General features: G+C 41.6%; 1 protein-coding gene across 3 annotated transcripts in view; it reads left to right on the plus strand.

Annotated features, from left to right (window-relative positions):
* Window positions 1-27,403, plus strand: part of PAX5 (paired box 5) — a 264,529-nt gene that overhangs the window by 67,847 nt on the left and 169,279 nt on the right. For all 3 annotated transcript variants that reach the window (XM_040417363.1, XM_040417364.1, XM_040417365.1), the window contains exons 4-5: window positions 3,709-3,773; window positions 15,483-15,611. In XM_040417363.1, coding sequence (XP_040273297.1) covers window positions 3,709-3,773; window positions 15,483-15,611 — 194 coding nt within the window. The remainder of the gene's footprint in view (window positions 1-3,708; window positions 3,774-15,482; window positions 15,612-27,403) is intronic.

Raw genomic sequence — 27,403 nt, forward strand, 5'->3', positions numbered from 1 at the left:
TTCTACAGTATGTGTAACCTGCAGACTGAACTGCTGAAATGCATTGAACAGTTCTTTAGTTACACACCCTATAGGGGAAAAAATTCCCTTTTCAGTAAGACAAACAATTATTGTATAAACTGATGCCAAATGCCCTCTGTCCCCTAACGGTTTATTCACAGACGTGAAGCGTAAGGCTGGAATCACATCATGTTTCTATCTTCCTCTTAGAAGATACTTAACAGATACCCAAAAACGGATGAAAATGAATTCCCTAAAAGGCTTTGGACACCTCTGGGGCAATTTTTTTTAATGATTGCATTTTACTAATTTCAGGCTAAAAATACATTTTCAATTGTTCTTTTAATTATTAAAAATGTTCAGCAGTTTTTAAGAAACAGGGGTTAAAAAATCAGTCTATTTGGAGACTGTCGATCCTGAGTTCCGCCAGCTGACTTCCCATGTGAAGCCTTGTCTCTGACCTGATAAACACTCATTATAACTAAACTTCTCAAACTGATAAGAATATGGCTTAAATGAGGTTAGGAAATCAAAGATAAAGCTTCACATGAGCTCTGTCAGCTTATGGGACTGAGAAGTGATACTCTGAAAACAGACAGATTTTTTAACTCCTGTATCTCAAAAATGGCAGAACTTTTTTTTAATAAAGACCAATTAAAAAAATGACTTTTAGCCCAAAATGAGTGAAACGCAATCATAAAGAAATTGCCCAGACTGTGACTATAGTCTTTAAGTTGGCATCCACCCGCATCTATTTTTTGTGTATCTGTTATTTGGATCTGCTAAATTGATGATAGAAACGCAATGTGACTCCAGCTTTAGGGCTGTATTACACTCGCAGATGTGTACCCCAGTCTGGGACTGAATAGGTAAATATAGTCTTATGTATAGTTTCTTCAGTTTCAGTGTTCACAGTGTAACGTAGCTGTCACATATTTTTTTTCCACAGTGTGCTAATTTGTAGAGATTAGTCAATGTATCCTGTTATCTACAGGTGGAACTCGAAAAATTTGAATATTGTGCAAAAGTCCAAATTAAAAGGAATTGCATTAATGCAGCTTAAAATTCAAATTTTGTGAAAAGGTTCAATATTCTAGGCTCAAAGTGAAGAAAAAAGATAAGTTTTGTCCAGCTTGTATTTGTGGCAATCCAAAGGCTTTTATTCAATAATCAGTAAAATCCAGGTACAGAAAGCAGAGTCTACATGTTTCGGGCACAATGCGTCACACTCTAGTCAGCAAATGAATCCATATCCCCTGAGCAAATGGTACCTCAAAATTGTGACTTTGGGGTTTCATAAGCTATAAGCCATAATTAGGCCTCCTGAACACGAACGTGTGCGCCCTGTGGTCGTGCTGGGGCCCCGCAAATTGCGGGCCGCAATGCACGAACACCGTCCGTGGGGCAGCCGCAGCGGATCGCGGACCCATTAAAGTGAATGGCCGTTCCGCAAAAAGATAGGACATGTTTTATCTTTTCGCGGAACGGAAGTACGGGAAGAAACCCCACGGAAGCACTCCGTAGTGCTCCCGTAGGGTTCAGTTCCGTGCTTCCGTCCCGCACCATTCCACATCTCCGGATTTGCGGACCCATTGAAGTAAATGGGTCCGCATCCGTGATGTGGAATGCCCACGGAACCGCACCCGTGTATTGCGGATCCGCAAATGCGATCCGCAATACGGCAATGGGGCGCACACGTTCGTGTGCAGGAGGCCTTATCTAAATTATACCAAATAAAGGCTTGAAATATCTCGCTTTGTATGTAATGAGTCTCTCATATGTTAGTTTCACCTTTTAAGTTGCATTACTGAAATAAATGAACTTTGCACCATATTCAAATTTTTCGAGTTTCACCTGTATATGTGTGGTTTTAAACACATAGTAACATAGTAACATAGTACATAAGGCCGAATAAAGACATTTGTCCATACAGTTTGGCCTCTTATCCTGCAATTTGATCCAGAGGAAAGCAAAAAAAAAAAAACTGTCAGGTAGAAGTCAATTTTCCCCACTTTAGGGGAATAAAAAATTCCTTCCCGACTCCAATCAGGCAATCAGAATAACTCCCTGGATCAACAACCCCTCTCTAGTAGCTATAACCTGTAATATTATTACACCCCAGAAATACATCCAGGCCCCTCTTGAATTCTTTTATTGTACTCACCATCAACCACCACCAACACAATGGCGAATCTGCATGGAGACATTACTTTTTTTGATTAAAGGAACTTACTAGATCTGATTGTTGCTGAGGATGGATTAGTTATATACAGTATATCCAGCAGTAGATCCCAACCAGATTCCTGATAAGTGGATGCAGTAGTTGCTTTCATTTTAAAAGGGTCATCACTTTTTAGTACTGCAGTAGGATTTCTCTGCTCAGGACTAAACTTACAGAAAATAAAGTTCTGTAGAGCTACTGTATAGAGTATGGTATAACCACAGAAAGGACAGAAAGCATAATGGTCCTGAAATATTTAATTTTTCTCAGCAATATTTCCTGGTGTGGTGTGATTTACAAATCTCAAAATTAAAAAGTATGTGTACACTATATATACGTGGGGTGTCATTGCTGTCATTGGAATTGTGCATTTGGAAAGACCAAAAGACCTCCTCCTTGAGAAGACAAACCACCCATGTACACCAGATTTTATTTGTGACGTGTTTTAGTTTAGCGTTTATCTTTTCTCAACGATGAATCTTATTAGGTTCATATTGTCATTGTCAGCTAAAATTATAGCTCCAACATAGTCCCAGCAAAGATACATCCCGATTACTTGATTTGAAGTCACTGCATTTACCTCTATGTTTTCGACTATCATAAAGAAGCCATGCAGATAACACCTCCATGCTTATCCGCTTATACATTCCTAATTCCTATATATGATCAGCCTCTTTTTTTGTTGTTTGATGAGTAATTTTAAATGAATATGAATTCATAAAAAAGCAGATAATTGATGTGTAAATGTCCTGTGTGAAATGTCTTCTTGGGTCTCATTGTTGGTTTTCAGTGCTGGGTTCCTGTGTTCAAATGCAACTAAGCTCTCATTCACATTTCCGTTTTTCACAGACGTGTGTTATCTGCATTTTCCATGGACAGCACACATACTCATTGATTGTAATGTGTCTTTTCACACATCAGTGGTTTTCCACTGACCCGAATCATGAAGACATGTACTACTTTGGTCCGTTATGTGGACCAAACATGCCGAGTCTATGGGTCTGTCAAAAACCACTGACACAACATAGATGGCATCCATGTTCTGACAGTGTTTCACCATTGGGAGGAGATGTTCTCAAAAATAGAGCAGTGTCCATGGAATACAGATGACACAAGGAGGGCAATAAACAATGAGGGATTCTTCATATACATCTTCACCAAGGAAACACTAACAGATGTTCCACAGACATGGAAATGTGAACGAGGCCTAAGAGAAACATCTGCATGGAGGTTGTGTGATCTCCCCAAAAACAGGAAATTGGACCTACATTGTGTGCATTTTTGAGGTAGATGAAAGTCCCATTGGGACTGATGTAAGTAGTGACAGCACTGCAGTGTATATTGGCGCTATTTAAGAAACAATACAAAAAAAACTAAAAATTTGAAATAGTCTCATGAATAAACCAAATTGTTTCTTCTCCTTTGAGATGTGTTATATTCTGGCATTCCAGCAAACAGTTAATTGATATCTTTCATTCTGAATGCAGGATCATCCGAACAAAAGTTCAGCAGCCTACAAACCAGCAAGTACCACCTTCAAACCACAGCATAGGTAAGAAGCTTGTAGTAACTACTGTACGGGAAACATCTGTGAGAAGGGTTCATTGTTGGTAGGGCTAGAACATTTGACATTGCTGCACACCCATTCTCCAGAAAATCGAGCTCCTCTGTCATCCTCCAGGGGCTGAACATGGTAAATTAATTTTATAAATACTGTTAAAGGGTTTTGTGTTTTACTGATTATTATGATAAATAGATTTTACCCTGGGACAGAAAATTGAAATCTACACCAAAAACGCTAACAGGGGATCATGGTATGTTTGATAATTAAAGTAATAAATCAAAAAATAGATACTTATTCATAACATTTTATGCATCATTAGCCAGTAACTAGTTTAAATATGCTCCTCTCCCCTCTCCATCATTTATTCATCCTGGTGTTTTATGCAGTTACACTCTTGAGTACAGAGGTGGGCAAAGTTTTTTAACAGTTCAAGATGAAACTGCCATTGGCAGTATGTATGTGTGAATTGATGTGCTTACTTCAGGATGAACGTTAGATAATTGACACCAAGGTTCTGAGCAGTCATGTTAAAAGTGATCTGAAGTTAACAATACATTACAGTAAAAATAAGGCACTATATCTACACATAGATAAATCTATAGGAGGAACTTTTACTATTTCTGTCATGTCCGTTTTTGTGTTCTGGAGTATCTTTTCTTACAATTCTCCAAAAACGAGAATGAACCTGGATCACACCTCCTCATGCTATGCTTTGATCTAATAACTGCTTCTCAGCATAATGAACATCGCTTCTCAGCGTCATAATTAGTATACAGGCCCCTATGTTGCATGCTTACATGAGGCCTTAGTATACATTTTGATCAAAAAGCATAGACCCACTCACCATGAAAAGGTTGCCTCCTCGAGTGGGAGCCTACTCTAAATTTGGTACAGCACTGCGTGGCGACCACCGGCGCCACAGCACTGCACCAGCAGACGGCGGGACTCAGCAGCCAAACAACACCCCTGCTGCACCCTGGCACTGGGCCCCACCTACCCACCAGCACAGCACCACAGCAACAATGGCCGACGTGCAGCACCGCACCATGTGAACAGTTGTCAAAGCTCACCTTATCATATGCTCTCAGAAACTCCAGGTGAGAGGAGGTAGGAATTTATACACCCTTAGGCCTCTTTCACACGACCGTATGGCTTTTTCAGTATTTTGTGGTCCGTTTTTCACTGTTTCCGTTGTGTTTCCGTTTCTGTTCCGTTTTTCCGTATTGCATATACAGTATACAGTAATTACATAGAAAAAATTGGTCTGGGCATAACATTTTCAATCGATGGTTCAGCAACGACGGAACGGATATGGAAGACATGCGGAGTACATTCCGTATGTGTTCAGTTTTTTTTTTTGCGGACCCATTGACTTGAATGGAGCCATGGGACTGGATTTGCGGGCAATAATAGGACATGTTCTATCTTTCAACGGAACGGAAAAACGGAAATACGGAAATGGAATGCATACGGAGTACATTCCGTTTTTTTTTGCGGAACCATTGAAATGAATGGTTCCGTATACGGACCGTATAAGGAACGCAAAAAACAGCCCGCAAACGGAAAAAAAAAAACGGTCGTGTGAAAGAGGCCTTATGCAGTCTCCTGCTAATTAAAATCACATAGGTCGAATGTGGAGGAGTGCTGATACCAGAGTGCAAAAAAAGGAAAGGAACTATAAAATATCCAAAAACAAGAATGAACCTGGATCACACCTCCTCATGCTATGCTTTGATCTAATAACTTTCACAATTCTGCATTGTGTAGTTCCTCTGTTATTCCTCCGTAATATTTATCAATAAATGGGTGTTGCCACTGTTCTTGTCATAGGGGCACATCTATACACAGTCTGACGCTGCCAGCGCTGATGTAGTAATACTCAGTTGCTTATATATTCATACATTTTTAGAATGTGTAACATATGGGCAAGTTATTGGTTCCAGAGTGACCTTATTTTAGTATTGAATAAATTATTTTAAATTTTTTTAAATGTTTTTGTCAGAATCAGGGTCTACTGGAGAATCATCCACTACTCTGGTGGGCCAGTTCAAATCTGTAAGAACCTGGGTTCTAAAGATATAACTAGAAAGAATATTTGTTAGAGAAACTAAATATCATTTTTTGCATCAGTTGTGCAATCAATTTATGTCGGTTACACAAAAACAAAACAAAAGACATACTGAAAAACAAAAAGCAAAAACAATGCCATAGACATGTTATTACAGAAACCCCCTGGTGCCTTGTAGCACTTAACGCAAAATTAGGTATATGTGCTGATTCGCGTTAAGGGGATATTATGGAACATGCTCACAACCTAAGCTCTCCTCATTCATAGTGGATGCTGGGAACACTCACTGGCAGATGACTCTGACCCTGCCATTTAATGGCACTATCAATTGTGACTGCGGCATCTGAGGCATGAGACATAAAATGCAGGCCTCAATCAGTTGCTATGACAGCTTGGGGCATTATGAAAGCTTCCAAGCCTGCCATAGTAGACTGCCTGTTAAACCATGACTGCAGCATGGCTTAAAAGGAAGCCTGTTAAAATCCCATAGACTGCAATAGTATTCTATTGCAGTCTATGGTAAAAGTGATCAGAAGACTGTATATTAAAGTCCGCTAAGAGGAATAAAAATTACAATAACCAATTTTTTTTTTCAAACATACAAAAACCCCCACAAAAATAGTAAAAATCTAATTACCCTCTTTCCTAACATTACATATATAAATTAAAATTAAAATAATAAACATTATCAGTATCGCCCGCCCGAAAATGCCAGCAGTTAAAATATAAAAATATAATAAAATAGGTAAAATATATAAAAATATTTAACAGTCGTAACTGAAAAAATTCAATTTTTGTGATCATGTAGACCAAAAAAAAAAAAAAAATCAGAAAGGGCATAGTTGCAATGTTATTAAAGGCTACCTGCACAGGTTGCGTATTTGCATGCAGAAAATCCACATGAAATCCACATCAAAACAGCATAAAAAAATGCACAGAAATGTCCACTATTTATTGTTGTTTTGGTTTATTTTTTGTGTGTTTTTTATAAAAATTTTTTGCAGATCTTCTTTTTATGTTAACAACCCCAATGAAGTCTAAGGAGAAAACCACTATATATAACAGGCATGCTCAACCTGCGGCCCTCCATCTGTTGTAAAGCTACAACTCCTACAATGCCCTGCTGTAGGCTGTTTGGGCATGCTGGGAGTTGTAGTTTTGCAACAGCTGGAGGTCCGCCGGTTGAGCATGCCTGCTATATAAGATGCAGAATTGCACAAACAATTGACATGCTGCGGATTGTAATTGCCGCATTTCCGCACGTAAAACATATGCAAAGTGTACATGATGAGATTTGTTAAATCTCATTCAGTTTACTGGTGCTGTATTACCCTGCTGTATTTCCACGTGAAATATCATGTCCGTGGTCATTAGAATTTCATTATTTTTGTGTGCAGTAATTTTAGCAGGTTCAGTGCAAACACATGATTACTGTTTCATTTATTGCCTATGAGCAGAACCGCTGTAATTCTGAGCATGTGGGAAAGCAGTGGGATGTCAGCACATATGTAGACTATAGCCATTGCCTTGCGGCACATATTACAGGCATGCATAGCATAGTATTAGCAGCTGAGTACGCTCTACGAGGATGCGGGCAGTATTTATTGATTTGTAAGCTGTTACTTTAAGCAAAAACAGTTTACCGAGGCCATAGAATAGCTGCAAGATTAGGCAGCCTGGCCCGGATATTCTCTTAACTTTACACCTCTTTATAGATGCAAATTGATGATCACACATCAGTACAATACAGTCTTGTCTGGGTAATCCTTCTTAAAAGGGTTTCCCCAAAAGGATGGAGGATTTATACCTTCATCCTATTTAACATTCTGTGTTGTGCCAAAGACTTATTCGCTGCTCCCTTTGGAGACGTACCAGGGTCAGCAATGAGGAGCTTTATACAAAGGGTTCACTGAAGCAATACTTTAGTTAGTTATCCCTCCGACTGAAAGATCTGCACACAGAAAAGGAAAATGGCATTTGTTGCCACTTTCTAAATTCCACCTGCTAGCTTTCCATATAGTGCTTACTGATTGAAGATCTCTTCTATCTCGGACGCCGACCTGTAATTTATCCATTCAGGCACAGGCTCGTGATGGAACGCTACTTGAGATGAACTTTCCGGGTGTATGGTGGACATTGTCTTATTTCTATACACCTTCCAGTACCGCTCTCTGAAATAATGTGATATGACCGCTGAATAATGTATGTTGTGGCAATCCTCACTTAGCAGAAAATGGTGCTTCTGAAGCTGCTCCTGCTAAGACCTGCCAATGCGTACACACCAATGTCGCCATATATATTTCCGCATGGCGGTGACACTGTTATCTTGGGATGTATTTAAAGAGATAAGGAGCCTGTATAAGGCTCTGTTCACACTAGGATTCTGGCTTTCATTTGTACAGGAAGCCGCAGTGCTCTGCCGTATGTGTTGCATGACATACCACCAGTGCTTAACCACCTCAGCCCCCAGTGCTTAAACACCCTGAAAGACCAGGCCACTTTTTACACTTCTGACCTACACTACTTTCACCGTTTATTGCTCGGTCATGCAACTTACCACCCAAATGAATTTTACCTCCTTTTCTTCTCACTAATAGAAGAACTTTCAGTTGTAAAATTTTGCAAAAAAAACGAGATCCATATAGAAATTTTGCTCTAAATTTATTGTTCTACATGTCTTTGATAAAAAAAAAATGTTTGGGTAAAAAAAAAATGGTTTGGGTAAAAGTTATAGCGTTTACAAACTATGGTACAAAAATGTGAATTTCCGCTTTTTGAAGCAGCTCTGACTTTCTGAGCACCTGTCATGTTTCCTGAGGTCCTACAATGCCCAGACAGTACAAACACCCCCCAAATGACCCCATTTCGGAAAGTACACACCCTAAGGTATTCGCTGATGGGCATAGTGAGTTCATAGAACTTTTTATTTTTTGTCACAAGTTAGCGGAAAATGATGATTTTTTTCTTTTTTTTTTCTTTTCTTACAAAGTCTCATATTCCACTAACTTGTGACAAAAAATAAAAACTTCTATGAACTCACTATGCCCATCACGAAATACCTTGGGGTCTCTTCTTTCCAAAATGGGGTCACTTGTGGGGTAGTTATACTGCCCTGGCATTCTAGGGGCCCAAATGTGTGGTAAGGAGTTTGAAATCAAATTCTGTAAAAAATGACCTGTGAAATCCGAAAGGTGCTCTTTGGAATATGGGCCCCTTTGCCCACCTAGGCTGCAAAAAAGTGTCACACATCTGGTATCTCTGTATTCAGGAGAAGTTGAGGAATGTGTTTTGGGGTGTCTTTTTACATATACCCATGCTGGGTGAGATAAATATCTTGGTCAAATGCCAACTTTGTATAAAAAAATGGGAAAAGTTGTCTTTTGCCAAGATATTTCTCTCACCCAGCATGGGTATATGTAAAATGACACCCCAAAACACATTCCCCAACTTCTCCTGAGTACGGAGATACCAGATGTGTGACACTTTTTTGCAGCCTAGGTGGGCAAAGGGGCCCATATTCCAAAGAGCACCTTTCGGATTTCACAGGTCATTTTTTACAGAATTTGATTTCAAACTCCTTACCACACATTTGGGCCCCTAGAATACCAAGGCAGTATAACTACCCCACAAGTGACCCCATTTTGGAAAGAAGACACCCCAAGGTATTCCGTGAGGGGCATGGCAAGTTCCTAGAATTTTTTATTTTTTGTCACAAGTTAGTGGAAAATGATGATTTTTTTTAATTTTTTTTTTTCATACAAAGTCTCATATTCCACTAACTTGTGACAAAAAATAAAAACTTCCATGAACTCACTATGCCCATCAGCGAATACCTTGGGGTCTCTTCTTTCCAAAATGGGGTCACTTGTGGGGTAGTTATACTGCCCTGGCATTCTAGGGGCCCAAATGTGTGGTAAGGAGTTTGAAATCAAATTCTGTAAAAAATGACCTGTGAAATCCGAAAGGTGCTCTTTGGAATATGGGCCCCTTTGCCCACCTAGGCTGCAAAAAAGTGTCACACATCTGGTATCTCTGTATTCAGGAGAAGTTGAGGAATGTGTTTTGGGGTGTCTTTTTACATATACCCATGCTGGGTGAGATAAATATCTTGGTCAAATGCCAACTTTGTATAAAAAAAATGGGAAAAGTTGTCTTTTGCCAAGATATTTCTCTCACCCAGCATGGGTATATGTAAAATGACACCCCAAAACACATTCCCCAACTTCTCCTGAATACGGAGATACCAGATGTGTGACACTTTTTTCCAGCCTAGGTGGGCAAAGGGGCCCATATTCCAAAGAGCACCTTTCGGATTTCACAGGTCATTTTTTACAGAATTTGATTTCAAACTCCTTACCACACATTTGGGCCCCTAGAATGCCAGGGCAGTATAACTACCCCACAAGTGACCCCATTTTGGAAAGAAGAGACCCCAAGGTATTCGCTGATGGGCATAGTGAGTTCATGGAAGTTTTTATTTTTTGTCACAAGCTAGTGGAACATGAGACTTTGTATGAAAAAAAAACAAAAAAAAAAACAGCATTTTCCACTAACTTGTGACAAAAAATAAAAAATTCTAGGAACTCGCCATGCCCCTCACGGAATACCTTGGGGTGTCTTCTTTCCAAAATGGGGTCACTTGTGGGGTAGTTATACTGCCCTGGCATTTTCCAGGGGCCCTAATGTGTGGTAAGTAGGTAAATGACCTGTGAAATCCTAAAGGTGCTCTTTGGAATATGGGCCCCTTTGCCCACCTAGGCTGCAAAAAAGTGTCACACATGTGGTATCGCCGTATTCAGGAGAAGGTGGGGAATGTGTTTTGGGGTGTCATTTTACATATACCCTTGCTGGGTGAGAGAAATATCTTGGCAAAAGACAACTTTTCCCATTTTTTTATACAAAGTTGGCATTTGACCAAGATATTTCTCTCACCCAGCATGGGTATATGTAAAATGACACCCCAAAACACATTCCCCAACTTCTCCTGAGTACGGCGATACCAGATGTGTGACACTTTTTTGCAGCCTAGATGCGCAAAGGTGCCCAAATTCTTTTTAGGAGGGCATTTTTAGACATTTGGATCCCAGACTTCTTCTCACGCTTTGGGGCCCCTAGAATGCCAGGGCAGTATAAATACCCCACATGTGACCCCATTTTGGAAAGAAGACACCCCAAGGTATTCAATGAGGGGCATGGCGAGTTCATAGAAATTTTTTTTTTTTGGCACAAGTTAGCGGAAATTGATATTTTTAATTTTTTTCTCACAAAGTCTCCCGTTCCGCTAACTTGGGACAAAAATTTCAATCTTTCATGGACTCAATATGCCCCTCACGGAATACCTGGGGGTGTCTTCTTTCCGAAATGGGGTCACATGTGGGGTATTTATACTGCCCTGGCATTCTAGGGGCCCTAAAGCGTGAGAAGAAGTCTGGAATATAAATGTCTAAAAAATTTTACGCATTTGGATTCCGTGAGGGGTATGGTGAGTTCATGTGAGATTTTATTTTTTGACACAAGTTAGTGGAATATGAGACTTTGTAAGAAAAAAAATAAATAATTCCGCTAACTTGGGCCAAAAAAATGTCTGAATGGAGCCTTACAGAGGGGTGATCAATGACAGGGGGGTGATCAATGACAGGGGGGGTGATCAATGACAGGGGGTTGATCAATGACAGGGGGGTGATCAATGACAGGGGGGTGATCAGGGAGTCTATATGGGGTGATAACCACAGTCATTGATCACGCCCGTGTAAGGCTTCATTCAGACGTCCGTATGCGTTTTGCGGATCCGATCCATCTATCAGTGCATCCGTAAAAATCATGCGGACATCTGAATGGAGCTTTACAGGGGGGTGATCAATGACAGGGGGGTAATCAATGACAGGGGGGTGATCAGGGAGTCTATATGGGGTGATCACCACAGTCATTGATCATGCCCCTGTAAGGCTTCATTCAGACGTCCGGATGCGTTTTGCGGATCCGATCCATCTATCAGTGGATCCGTAAAAATCATGCGGACGTCTGAATGGAGCTTTACAGGGGGGTAATCAATGACAGGGGGGTGATCAGGGAGTCTATATGGGGTGATAACCACAGTCATTGATCATGCCCCTGTAAGGCTTTATTCAGACGTCCGGATGCGTTTTGCGGATCCGATCCATCTATCAGTGCATCCGTAAAAATCATGCGGACATCTGAATGGAGCTTTACAGGGGGGTAATCAATGACAGGGGGGTGATCAGGGAGTCTATATGGGGTGATCACCACAGTCATTGATCACGCCCCTGTAAGGCTTCATTCAGACGTCCGGATGCGTTTTGCGGATCCGATCCATCTATCAGTGCATCCGTAAAAATCATGCGGACATCTGAATGGAGCTTTACAGGGGGGTGATCAATGACAGGGGGGTAATCAATGACAGGGGGGTGATCAGGGAGTCTATATGGGGTGATCACCACAGTCATTGATCATGCCCCTGTAAGGCTTCATTCAGACGTCCGGATGCGTTTTGCGGATCCGATCCATCTATCAGTGCATCCGTAAAAATCATGCGGACATCTGAATGGAGCTTTACAGGGGGGTGATCAGGGAGTCTATATGGGGTGATCACCACAGTCATTGATCATGCCCCTGTAAGGCTTCATTCAGACGTCCGGATGCGTTTTGCGGATCCGATCCATCTATCAGTGGATCCGTAAAAATCATGCGGACGTCTGAATGGAGCTTTACAGGGGGGTAATCAATGACAGGGGGGTGATCAGGGAGTCTATATGGGGTGATCACCACAGTCATTGATCACGCCCCTGTAAGGCTTCATTCAGACGTCCGGATGCGTTTTGCGGATCCGATCCATCTATCAGTGGATCCGTAAAAATCATGCGGACGTCTGAATGGAGCTTTACAGGGGGTTGATCAATAACAGGGGGTAATCAATGACAGGGGGGTGATCAGGGAGTCTATATGGGGTGATCAGGGGTGATCAGGGGCTAATAAGGGGTTAATAAGTGACGGGGGGGGGGGTGTAGTGTAGTGTAGTGGTGCTTGGTGGTACTTTACTGAGCTACCTGTGTCCTCTGGTGGTCGATCCAAACAAAGGGGACCACCAGAGGACCAGGTAGCAGGTATATTAGACGCTGTTATCAAAACAGCGTCTAATATACCTGTTAGGGGTTAAAAAAAACACATCTCCAGCCTGCCAGCGAACGATCGCCGCTGGCAGGCTGGAGATCAACTCTCTTACCTTCCGTTCCTGTGAGCGCGCGCGCCTGTGTGCGCGCGTTCACAGGAAGTCTCGCGTCTCGCGAGATGACGCATATATGCGTGACTGTGCGCAGCGCTGCCACCTCCGGAACGCGATCCTGCGTTAGGCGGTCCGGAGGTGGTTAAAGGGGTTATGCCATGATTGATGCAAAAAAATTAAAATCTGACATCATGTAGTACATTACAATCTCTTTCTAACAAAGCTAGAACCAGCCCTGTACCTCACATGGATCCAGAGATATCCTCATTATTGCTCTAATGTTCAGGCTGCAGCTCACGGGGCGTGTCCTTTCTGCTGCAGCTCTTTCCCTATAACTGCCACAGCTTTTAACAGAACATATGATTTGTGGTTGTTGAAGATTAAGGCCTGTTTCACACGGTCAGTATTTGTAAGCCAAAACCAGAAGTGGAACCTACAGAAAAAAGGTATACTCTCTATACACTCCTGGTTTTGGATTACGAATACGGATGCTAAAATACTTACCAAATACTGACCGTGTGAAAGAGGCCTTAGGCATTGTGCCTCACTGAATCCGGACCCATTCATTTCAATGGGTCTGTGTACATGAGCGTTGTTCCGGCAGAGTATAACCTGCCAGATCTCTCTGGATCCGGCTTTGCCAGAAACTACATGATTGCCGTCCATCCCCATCAACTATAATGGGGACCAGCGGAGATCTGTCCGCAGCCTGGCAAATATGCCAAGAATCGGCCGGACTAAAACCTGCTGGAAAAGCCTGCCATCTCTCTAACACGTGTGTGAAACTAGCCTTAAACCAGTGCTTCTCAAATAGTGGGGCGCGCCCCCCAGGGGGGGCGCCAGGCTCCGTAAAGGGGGGCTCGTTCAGGCCGGCCTTTGGGGTGTGCGAATTTCTTCTGTATAATGCCGGCAGGCAGGCCGGGCGGCCGGCGCGTCCCTCAGTGATGTCACGTGCCTGCGCCGCCTGCTTTATGAATGAAGCAGGCGGCGCAGACATGTGACGTCACTGAGGGACGCGCCGGCCGCCCGGCCCGCCTGCCGGCATTATACAGAAGAAATTCGGATATACGGTACTATTAGGAGTGAGGGGGGCATGTTTAATAACTTTAAACGGCGGCGGGCACACGGAATCTGTGGATGGCACAGTTAAGGGGTGGGGGTCTGTGGATGGCACAGTTATGGGGTGGGGGGTCTGTGGATGGCACATATATAACCGTGCCAGCCACAGATCCCCCCATAAGTGTCCGTCATCCACAGATCCCCCCATAAGTGTCCGTCATCCACAGATCCCCCATAAGTGTCCGTCATCCACAGATCCCCCATAAGTGTCCGTCATCCACAGATCCCCCCATAAGTGTCCGTCATCCACAGATCCCCCCATAAGTGTCGCGAAATGTTTTCTTCTTCCTAGGGGGGGGCATGACAGAAAATAATTGAGAAGCACTGCCTTAAACTGAGCACGTTCGACCAGCTCAGTGAAATGGACAAAAAATAAGGAAAAGAATAAACAGCAGGTGGCGCTATACAGATACATTTTATTGAATAGCTCAGTGGCTATACAAATGTGTAATTACAAAAGTATTCAAATCCAGGTTCTGGTTTGAAAAATGTAGAACATGTTTTGTGACACAACAACCCCAGGCCCCTTTGATCTATCATGCGGAATGTCATTCCCTGTTTCAGGTTCTGTTGGGTATCCATCATTTTGAATGCTAGAAGAGTCCTGCATGCAACACTATTCTTTCCATCAAATGTGCTGAGTGGACTGAGCCTGTGATGGCAGTGTGAACAAAGCCCTAGGAGTGTAATATACTCTATGGCAGACTTTTCATCATACTAGGGGAGATTTATCAAAACTGGTGTAAAGGAAAACTGGCTTAGTTGCCCATAGAAGCCAATCAGATTCCACCTTTCATTTTCCAAAGAAGCTCTGAAAAATGAAAGGTGGAATCTGATTGGTTGCTCCCCCAACATTGACTTGAAACCTTTATCAATAAAAAATGGATAATATACGGTACTTTGTATATCGATTCCTCAGGGTGGAAACCTTCACTGCTTCCTAACATTGGATAGAATCTGTTCTGGTCACTTGATATTTACAAAGCTACTCTGATAACTGCTCTGTAAGGAGCCATGTCCCTGTGTATCACATGATGAGGACAGATTTTCATCCCCTGAAGGTAAACAATGAGGTTTGCCATTCACTGACTACCTGCAGAGAAATTCATATAGACAATATATATATAAAAAAAAATGCTAACCTTTTCATCAGACAATCAGAAAATATTATTTGTTAAAAGTAGAATACTCCTTTAAATATTGATGGACTTTTTTAGGAGGCCGTTCATTTTTACAAAGGTACATACTGTATTTTGTGCTTTTTTTGCAGCTTCAACTGGTTCAGTGACTCAGGTCTCCTCTGTAAGCACAGACTCAGCAGGTTCTTCTTATTCGATCAGTGGAATTCTGGGAATTACGTCATCCAATGCAGAAAGCAACAAACGCAAGAGAGATGAAGGTAATAACTTTTCATTTTTCCTTATGGAGTAATTGAAATGTAATAATTCCTAATAAGATAAAGCAGTAAGGATATAGAAACTATCATAGGGATCAGCAGCCTTCGGCACTCCAGCTGTGGTGAAACTACGACTCCCAGCATGCACACTTGCTTAGCTGTTTTCAGAACTCCTATAGAAGTGAATGGAGCATGCTGGGAGTTATGGTTTTATCACATCTGGAGTGTCGAAGGTTGCTGACCGCTGAACTATCATGTAGTAGACATATCCTGTAGAAGATGGAGTTCTTGCCAGTAATTCTATTGAAGAACACTACAGTCATCCTACTATCATTTTGACATGGCTGATAACAGAGAACAATAGGATTTATTCTTATTTATTGCAATAGATTTTACATTTTTAGGTTAAAAAGAAATCAGACTTTTTCAGGATTTGAGTATAATTCTCTCTATCGTTTCTGGTTTTAGTTTTGCACATTGGAGGCTTATTATACCCCTGCAGTACACTAACGTTGGCCTGCATTAATCACAGAACCATGAACTCTGCCTTGAATGAACACTCCCATCAAAAACAAAAATAAAAATATAAAAAAATAACATACTAACAAGCTATGTGTGAATATTTGATGTATTTATATATTAAAATGGGTGGATTGATTTCTGGATATAATTTTGGAAGTCACTCTAAGTATACTATTAGTGTTCCTGTCCATAGTCTTTAACTTCCTCTCTGGAAGTTTAGCACAGGAGAGCGTCTCACTTAACACTCTTTGTCAGACCATCTGTCAGACCATGGAGGGGTGTTTACTCAGTTAGAGCCTCACACCTCTCCTATGTTATGCCAGTAGTGTGGCTGGTTGTAGCTTCTCACATTCTACTAATCAATGCAATGCTCCTCTGTTTGAATGTCAGTCTAAGCCTATCAAGATGTCCATAGAGCTGTTAGTCTGTCAGTCATTCCAGCCCTACTGTTGTAATGAGGATTACCTTGCAGATTAACCCTTCCCTATGCAGCAGAGGCATACATTGAGATTACTTTGCTCTCCCATCAAGAACTTTTCTCTCTCTCTGCTTACTGCTACCAAGAAGAAGACCTATATTATTTATTTTTAATTGGCAAAATAAAAAAGCAAATAATTCTAATAAATATTTGTTTTCTATAACCATATTGAGGTACTAAAGAAATACCCCTTTCTGGTAGAGTTGTTTACTTTGGGGATTTCCCAATTAGTCATCAGCACTGGCTGATGGGACCACCACTGATCCTGAGAATGGGCTGCTTTTGCTGCTGTCATCCATAGAGTTGAGTCACAGACACTGATGACTGAACCTCAGAGCTGGCCTGTTCTCATTATCGCATGATGTAGTCATGTAACACTACTTTTGGAAAACCCCTTAAAAAAAAGCATTTTTCCCCCAATAAAAATGACATGGAAATAAAAGCCCATAAGTTGTCTTCTTAGGTGATGATGAGTTCAGTCTACTTGATCTTGGCGCCCTTCACAGATGCTGAGTAGCAACCACTAATGCTTCTAGTGATGCTTTCCTTCATTATATTCATCATATAAAACACTCATTTTTTCATGTTGAAAAGACACAGATATTCAGCATATCTATGGTGACTCAGTGGTTAACCCAGACATTTTGCCCCCTTGACTGCCCAGTAGCCTCTGCTTCTGAGGTTCTGGGTTTGGACCTGACCAAGGACAACATCTCCATGGGGTTTGTATGATCTCCCTATGTTTGTCTCGGTTTTCTCCAGTTTTTTCATATACTGTAAAAACATACTGATACGTTAATTGGCTTCCTATGAAAGTGGCCCTACTATGTGTTCAATCTGGAATTTAGCTTGTGAGCCCCGTTGAAATCAGATACCAATGTGAGTTATGACAATCTGAGTACAGGGCTGGATAATATGTTGCCGCTGTATAAGCAACAGACATAAATTCAATTTCTAGCTCTCTTATTGTACTGTCCGAACAATATAGCAGCATGTGATGGTTGCTGTTAAGAGTGTCCTCCAGGTTATGGTTCTTTTTAAGATTGGTTTTGGTTAAGTGCGCTTTAATGTGCCATGGTAAATGGGGCAATCTTAAATTCGCAGAAGAACTGAATATACAAGACCTGAACCATGATAGATATGCATATGGGAATCATTGAGCGCCTTGCTGTAGGGCCTAGTCATTTTGAGCAAGGTTTTACTGCTCATTGAATAAAGGTGAGAGAGAACTATAAAATGCATGTTCAGTTATTAAACAGAGGCGAGCAGTGCAGAAAATGATATTCCACTGTAATTGAAGATTTTTTTTATGCTCCTTGTAATTTTAAGGTAGATTGAAATTGCACTTTTATATAGCAAAAAGATCCAAAAAGTTTTAGCCCATTACCCTTACATCTCATTATTAGCTAGATAAGGGTTATTGGACACATAATGACCCCGGAGGGCCATAAAGTTTAATCGCCCAGGTTGTTTTGTGTTAGTAAAGTCTCCGTGAATGCGCTTCTTACTCAAACAGAAGCTATATTGTTTCTCAGCTCTAAACACAGATGGAAGAAAATCTTTAAACATCTTTAAAAATAATGATATTACTTTATGCTGGCAGAAATTCTATACCGTTCAGCTATGGGATTTTGGAAATTAGATATCACTGAGTAGTGATCCAATGGAGGAACAAATGTATTATCTCCTTAAAGGGGTTTTCTAGGATTTATGAGCTATTTACTTATGGCTCCTAGCATGGATCGCCTAATAAACGAGTTATATTTATCTATTTTCGCGGTCCCGATCTGCCATCTTTTGGTCCCCGGCTTGTTTACTTCCTGTCGGGTATGGACATGGTCACATGAACCGCTGCAGCCAGTGACTGGCTTCAGTTGTTGATGTGTCCCCAATAGTGATGAGCAGAAAGGGCAATATTCGAATGCGCGATATTTCGCGTATATTTCGGCGAATATTCGTCATAAATTTGCGAATTCGAGAATTCGCGATTTTTTTTATTGTGAAAATTGGCAATGTAATATGTGCATATTGCGCGCGCAATACAGGCGTGGGTCACTTTTGCTACATTTTTCAAGCTGCTAGAAGTTCCCTGAGACTGGAGAAAATGGTTGGCACGGTAGAACATTACAATAGCTTTATATGCAGATAGAGTGCTCCAATATATTCGCAATTGCGCTAATCGGCAATTAATCATGCGCATATTTTTGCGCAATATGTGCAACTTCACAATTTATCAGGTCTGACTACATATTACTGATTGGTGCACTAAGTATTGTTGTGAACTTGTGACATCACAGCACTATGTCTGTAGCATGTATGTATGGACAGCAGAACCTATCACACTACCTAACATCAGCTACACTATATCAGGATCTAACCTACACTGACTATCTCCCACTAACTATCTGTATTATATATAAGCTAACTACCTAACTAATTATCTAATGTAATTAAACAGTAGAGCACAGAGCACAGCAATGACACTGCTCTCTCTCTCAGAACTCCATGAAACTACAGAAAATGGCTGCTGGGGGGGTTCTTATATAGAAAGGGGTAGGCAGTAGAGATGAGCGAACTTCTGTTTTAAGTTCGGCGTCTAAAGTTCGGCTTCCGGTTAGCGGAGGATCCCGATATGGATTCCGAATTCCGTTGTGGTCCGTGGTAGCGGAATCAATAATGGCCATTATTGATTCCGCTACCACGGACCACAACGGAATTCGGAATCCATATCGGGATCCTCCGCTAACCGGAAGCCGAACTTTAGACGCCGAACTTAAAACAGAAGTTCGCTCATCTCTAGTAGGCAGCTTTCCTATTGGTTGCTAGGGATGTTGCTAAGCTCAGACAAAGACATTGCAGCCTTCTCATTGGCCCACAAGCAAGAAGCAGGGAGGGATCATGGGTTGAGAAGAAAAAAAATCTAGAATATTCGCTAATACGAATATACAGGGAGTGCAGAATTATTAGGCAAGTTGTATTTTTGAGGATTAATTTTATTATTGAACAACAACCATGTTCTCAATGAACCCAAAAAACTCATTAATATCAAAGCTGAATATTTTTGGAAGTAGTTTTTAGTTTGTTTTTAGTTTTAGCTATTTTAGGGGGATATCTGTGTGTGCAGGTGACTATTACTGTGCATAATTATTAGGCAACTTAACAAAAAACAAATATATACCCATTTAAATTATTTATTTTTACCAGTGAAACCAATATAACATCTCAACATTCACAAATATACATTTCTGACATTCAAAAACAAAACAAAAACAAATCAGTGACCAATATAGCCACCTTTCTTTGCAAGGACACTCAAAAGCCTGCCATCCATGGATTCTGTCAGTGTTTTGATCTGTTCACCATCAACATTGCGTGCAGCAGCAACCACAGCCTCCCAGACACTGTTCAGAGAGGTGTACTGTTTTCCCTCCTTGTAAATCTCACATTTGATGATGGACCACAGGTTCTCAATGGGGTTCAGATCAGGTGAACAAGGAGGCCATGTCATTAGATTTTCTTCTTTTATACCCTTTCTTGCCAGCCACGCTGTGGAGTACTTGGACGCGTGTGATGGAGCATTGTCCTGCATGAAAATCATGTTTTTCTTGAAGGATGCAGACTTCTTCCTGTACCACTGCTTGAAGAAGGTGTCTTCCAGAAACTGGCAGTAGGACTGGGAGTTGAGCTTGACTCCATCCTCAACCCGAAAAGGCCCCACAAGCTCATCTTTGATAATACCAGCCCAAACCAGTACTCCACCTCCACCTTGCTGGCGTCTGAGTCGGACTGGAGCTCTCTGCCCTTTACCAATCCAGCCACGGGCCCATCCATCTGGCCCATCAAGACTCACTCTCATTTCATCAGTCCATAAAACCTTGGAAAAATCAGTCGAGATATTTCTTGGCCCAGTCTTGACGTTTCAGCTTGTGTGTCTTGTTCAGTGGTGGTCGTCTTTCAGCCTTTCTTACCTTGGCCATGTCTCTGAGTATTGCACACCTTGTGCTTTTGGGCACTCCAGTGATGTTGCAGCTCTGAAATATGGCCAAACTGGTGGCAAGTGGCATCTTGGCAGCTGCACGCTTGACTTTCCTCAGTTCATGGGCAGTTATTTTGCGCCTTGGTTTTTCCACACGCTTCTTGCGACCCTGTTGACTATTTTGAATGAAACGCTTGATTGTTCGATGATCACGCTTCAGAAGCTTTGCAATTTTAAGAGTGCTGCATCCCTCTGCAAGATATCTCACTATTTTTGACTTTTCTGAGCCTGTCAAGTCCATCTTTTGACCCATTTTGCCAAAGGAAAGGAAGTTGCCTAATAATTATGCACACCTAATATAGCTTGTTGATGTCATTAGACCACACCCCTTCTCATTACAGAGATGCACATCACCTAATATGCTTAATTGGTAGTAGGCTTTCGAGCCTATACAGCTTGGAGTAAGACAACATGCATAAAGAGGATGATGTGTTCAAAATACTCATTTGCCTAATAATTCTGCACGCAGTGTATAGCACTATATTCAAAATCTTCGTGAACTCTCGATGTGGCGATTCAAATGTTTGCCCCCAACACTAGTCCCCAAGCGGCATGTGACATGTTGCTTCAGGACAGGTGAACACTGAAGCTAGTCATTGGCTTCAGCAGTGCATGTGACCATGTCCATGCCTGTCCAGGAGTAAACAAGTTGCGAAACGGAAGATGGCACCCAGTAGTGCTGGGGAGCAGGTAAGTAAAAATCATTTATTAAGTGGTTCATGTTAGGGACCATGAGTAAATAGTAAAAAAAAATCTGGAAAACCCCTTTAAGGGCCATGACAATTTTTGGTGGTGATGTTTTTCATCTACACCATCCAAAAGGCATATTTTTGTGAGGGCTTGTCTTTTAGGGAATGATTTGTATTTTTAATGTCATCATTTATGCTCCATATAATGTATTGAGATACTTTATTCCCTTCCTGAGGTCCGCCGTACATGTATGGTAGATGTCAGGTTTTTGAGGTTAATGCCTGCTTAGGGTCCTTTCACACGTCCGCAAAATGGGTCCGCATCCGTTCCGCACTTCCGGATACGCAAAAAAATAGAACATGTCATATTCTTGTCCGGACAAGAAAAGGCATTTTCTATGAGAGTGCCGGCGATGTGCGTTCCGCAAAATGCACATTGCCGGTGTCCGTGTTTTGCGGATCCGCAAAACACATACGGACGTGTGAATAGACCCTTAGGCAGGTGTTTTACACAGGACACTCACCAGCATTATCGGAGACAATTCTTCTCATGCAAATTTAACCTCTCAGATGCTGTGGTCAGTTGCGACCGTGACATCTGAGTGGTCATTTGCCAGGAGGTGGCTACTCATGGTGACCAAATGACTACCCCCTCACAACAACTTAATGGGAGCCATTTTGTTGCTATGGTAGCCTGGGGCTTAATAGGAGCATAGACTGCAATGGTAAGCTTATTGCAGTCTATGGTAGAAGCAACCCAGTGCTTGCATGTTCAGATCTCCTAGGACCTAGGAGGACTAAAAATAAAGTTAAACAAAAAACAAAAAATCGAATCACCCTTTCCCCCCCGAGTAACATATATTAGGGCAAGCTGTCAATCATCGATAGGCCCACCTTCTTGACTTCAAAGCCCAGAAAGAGCAGGAATTTACATGAATAAAATACAAGTTTTACTGAATATTTTCCCACAAAACTATACATCAGTCTGCTCAGCTCCTCCTGTTCTATAACATGATTAATTAGAATTTTCATTGTGATAAGTTCCCTTTAAAGAGCTCCTGTCACCAGGATCAACTCTATTCATGCAGGTATACTATCAGGTAGGTTTGATACTGCTGATTAAAATGATACCTGTCTTGTGAAAATCGGTTGTGGTGTTCCCACCAAAAAATATGCAAATGAGGACTTCTGTGCACTAAGGGGCGGGGCTAACTCCTCAGCTTCCCATTACTGGTCACGCCCCTCAGTGTACTGAAACCCTCATTTGCATGAAGAATAAAAGTCTTTTTTCTCAGGAACGCTGCAACCGATTTTCACAAGACAGGTATCATTTTAATCAGCATGATCAACCCTACCATGTATGTTGCCTAGTTTAATAGGATTGATCCTGTTGACAGGTGCTCTTTGAAGGGGATTTCTGCCTTTATATAAGCAGTAATACATAAATAATAAAAGTTTTATTACTATATAATTTAAAAGTTCTTTCAATTCCTAATCATTTCCAAGGCATTTGTTTGCTGACAGGCTACAAGTTGGTACACCTAGCACTGCTCTCAGCTGAGGAAATTTCTTGTGAGCTAAAGAGCCTCAACTCCAGTCTGACACACTGTAGCAAAGTACCAGCTGCGGATGTACATGGGTCACGTAGCCACAGTACTAAGCTGCATACAGAGGGGCCACACACAGAGTTTGTTAACCCTTTCCCGACTGCAATCTGTATATATACGTGATAGCTGCACATGCCCCGTGCAGCTATCACGTCTATAAACGTCAAGACAGTTCTTTAATCCAAGCGCTGCAAAGCGCTTGGATTAAAGCTTCTGCCCCCGCACTGCTGCTGTCACGGACAGCATACAGTTCAGTAATGCCGGCAAGGGACCAATCAGAGTGGCCCCTTGCCGACAATCGATCCGATTGGTTAGTCTGTGCAGACTAACCAATCGGATCGCGGCAGTGGAAAAAATGCCGGTTTCAGGCTCTGATCTGCGCTCTGCAGATCACAGCTTGAAATCAGGTAGTGTCTCTGTGGCCCCCAATCTGTGCCCCCTTCCTGTGCCCCCCGATCTGTGCTCCTCCAACACCCCCCTGTGCGCGCCTGCCCCTGATGAAGTAGTTTCCCCGCCCGATCCATATTTATGTAGTAGATCCATATTTATGTAGATCCATACTGATGCGGTCCGCCCCATGCTGTCTCCCCGCCCCTCCTGCCCCAGCCTCCCTCACCCTCAAGGTTAGCCGTACCCCAATACAACCCCCCCCCATTCCAGCGCTGCCCCCGATCCTGTGCCCCCGATCCTGTGCCCCCGCTGTGTGTGATGGCGGCGGCTCCATTCCTGAGCCGCCGCCATCAGCAGCGAGTGTCAGCTCTATGCTGACACTCTGCTGTAACCCCATAGATGCTGCGGTTGCAGCATCCATGGGGTTAATAGAGGGAGGGAGCTCCCTCTCTGAACCATCGGGGCTGCAGCGCTGATAGCAGCGCCCGATGGTTGCCATGGCAACCGGACGCTTTGCAAAGGCGTCCGGTTGCCATGGCAAAGGCATCTGGTGCTGCCACCTACAGGGCATCTAATAGTATTATACTTTGCAATGCAAGAGCATTGCAAAGTATAGTACAGCCATCAGCCCCATTGGATCTTCATGATCCAAGAGGGACTTGATAAAAAAAGGAAAGTGAAAATAATAAAAATGAAAAATAAATAAAAATGTAAATTAAAAAAAGAAATTGCCTTTTCCTATAAAAAAAATAAAAAAATAAAATACACATATTAGGTGTCACCGCGTCCGTAACGACCGTCTCTATAAATATATCACATGATAGACCCAGTCCGATAAACACTATTAAAAAAAAATAAAAAAAACTGTGCCAAAAAAAGCTATTTTTGTCACCTTACATCACAAATAGTGCAACAGCAAGCGATAAAAAAGGCTTATGACCCCCAAAATAGTACCAATTAAACCGTCACCTCATCCCGCAAAACATGATACCCTATTTAAGACAATCGCCCAAAAAATATAAAAGCTATGGCTCTCAGACTATGGAGACACTAAAACATAATTTTTTTGGTTTCAGAAATGCTATTATTGTGTAAAACTTAAATAAATAAGAAAAAGTATACATATTAGGTATTGCCACGTCCGTAACGATCTTCTCTATAAAACTATCACATGACCTAACTCCTCAGATGAACGCTGTAAAAATAAATAAATGAAAACTGTTCCAAAACAGCCAATTTTTTGGTCACCTTGCCATATAAAGTGTAATAATGAATGATCAAAAAATCCTATGTACCCAAAAATGGTACCAATTAAAACCTCAACACTTTCTGCAAAAAACGAGCCCTTGCACAAGACGATCGGCAGAAAAATAAAAAACATATGGCGTTCAGAAAACCAATCCAGCAAAATCTGCCTTCCAAAAACCGTATGGCATTCCTTTCCTTCTGCGCCCTGCCGTGTGCCCGTACAGCAGTTTACGACCACATGTGGGGTGTTTCTGTAAACCGCGGAATCAGGGTAATAAATATTGAGTTTTGTTTGGCTGTTAACCCTCAATGTGTTAAATAAAAAAATGCAATAAAATGGAAAATCTGCCAAAAAAATGTGAAATTTAGAAATTTCATCTCCATTTTCCTTTAATTCTTGTGGAACACCTAAAGGGTTAAAAAAGTTTGTAAAATCAGTTTTGAGTAACTTGAGGGGTGTAGTTTTTGCAATGGGGTCATTTATGGGGGTATCCACTATGTAGGCCCCACAAAGTGACTTCAGACCTGAACTGGTCCTTATAAAGTGGGTTTTGGAAATTTTCTTAAAAATTTTAAGAATTGCTTCTAAACTTCTAAGCCTTCTAACGTCCTAAAAAAATAAAATGACATTTCCAAAATGATGCCAACATAAAGTAGACATATGGGAAATGTTAAGTAATAAATATTTTATTAGATATGACTTTCTGTTTTAGAAGCAGAGAAATTGAAATTTGTAAAATTGTGAATTTTTCAAAATTTTGGGTACATTTTGGATTTTTTCATAAATAAAGGTGAAATATATTGACTCAAATATATGACTATCATGAAGTACAATATGTCACGAGAAAACAATCTCAGAATGGTTTGGATAAGTAAAAGTGTTCCAAAGCTATTACCACATAAAGTGACGCATGTCAGATTTGTAAATTTTGACCTGGACATTAGGGCATCAATGACCCTTGGTCACGAAAGGGTTAATAATAATACTTTCTAGTGATAAGTGGTTGTTGCAAATGAGCCTGTGAACAAATTCCTCCACCCTGAAGATTTTCCGCTGAGTGGCATCTGCGAAGAAGCTTGATGGACTTGGTGCTGTAGTTTCCTATACACTCATTTCTAAAGGCTGGATTCTAAATAAGAAACTATAGATTTGTTGTTTTGATGTTTTTAATCTGTTTTTATATTTTTAACTCTATATCTTACAATCTCATTGAGCTACACCTCAGACATCTGAGAAAAATTTACAGTACATTCATTTTTGGCATGATTAATAATTTAGGTCAAGGGTCCAATTTTTCACAAATCTAAAAATCTATATCTTATTACACAGTGAGCATGGATCAGGCGGTTCTTCTTGCTGCTACTCCCTCCCACATTCCACACTGGAGTGGAAGGGCTTATGAATTCCTCAGACCTCCGAGCAACTTGTATAGAGTTGATTTATTACCTTTTTGTTCCTCTAACTCCTGGCATTTTTTAAACAGATGTCACCAGCCCTTAGCCCAGTGGGTTGCCTGCTTGGTAACAACGGGGGCAAACCAAATCAAACAATCTTTATTGGTTTATAGGGTTCAGGGTGTTATTTTTTTTCCTCCTGTTGTAATATGGACTCGCAGCAGATGGGACTTAGTGGGAGATCAGCTGTTTTTATTTTGTGAGAAAGGACACATAATGGAAGACTGACACAGGGGGCGGATGGAGTCTGCACAGAAAGGTTGTCGGAGAAAAAATGGAAAAAACAATAGGTGTCTTTAGAAACTCTCTGTAATTTGTTTTTTATTCTCAAAAAGTGTAACTTTTACTACATTTTGTGATTTTGATATAGAAATGGATTTAATAAGAAATTGTTGGGAAGCTATCTGGAAATGATAGTGTTGAAGTTGGAATTCTTAGTGCTCTGCTGTTGGAGGGTGTCCAGAATAGAGTACCCTCTCTACGACATCCATATCCTCTAATAAGAAATATGGAGACATTCTTAATATGACTAAACTCCATTAATATTAATCATTTTAGAAGGAATATTGGCTGTTGGTACTCATTTTCTGCATATAGGTACCCATACCTAATGTTCATTTTCTTGATTCATGACTGCTTGGTTGCTTTTTAGCTTTTTCCAGTAGCGAGAACTTATTGAAGGGGCTGTTCACTCCTGGGGGCCCCTAGGGCAGACTCTCCAGTGTGGCTGGACCAGCAGAGGGAAGCATGCTTCCCTGATCCCCACCTCTGGGTCCTGGCTCCTTCTTGCACCCATGCTGCTGCAGTTCTCACCCTGTGAAAGCTGCAACGACACAGAGAGAGTGAAGGAGCCAGAAGCCAGGGATGGGGATAATGAAAGTATCATTCCCTTAACAGGGGCGGCCACGCTGGGGTTCTGCCCGAGAAGCCCTCATGGGTGAAAAGCCCCTTTATAACCAGCATTTCATACTTTACTCTTAATGTGAAGTGCACTGGAATAAGGCCAAAAACTGTATGCATCGTTGTGCCAACCGTGCACCACAAACTGAAACGTGCAACAGCTATTAGCTGGCTCAGATTATAGTAAATGTTAGATAGGCAGCCAGCTACCTCCTACTTAACCCTGCGCACATTTTTGAAAAGTGCTGAGAGGGGTGGAATAAGTTGCAAGTTCTTCTGGCTTGTACCATACTTTTATGGCTTGCACCAATAAGTATGGCCCTGATCTATGATAACCGCCGGTCTATGATAACCCCGCGTGCTGCTGTAGGCTGTGTCTAATTTATAAGGAGACATACACCTTGTCATAAATTAAGAGCAGGCTTCTACAGTCCATGCGCCTGAACTGGTTGGCATAGACTTCAATATTC

The sequence above is a fragment of the Bufo bufo genome, chromosome 2 (genome assembly GCF_905171765.1).
Source record: "Bufo bufo chromosome 2, aBufBuf1.1, whole genome shotgun sequence".
Classification (NCBI taxonomy): Eukaryota; Metazoa; Chordata; class Amphibia; order Anura; family Bufonidae; genus Bufo; species Bufo bufo.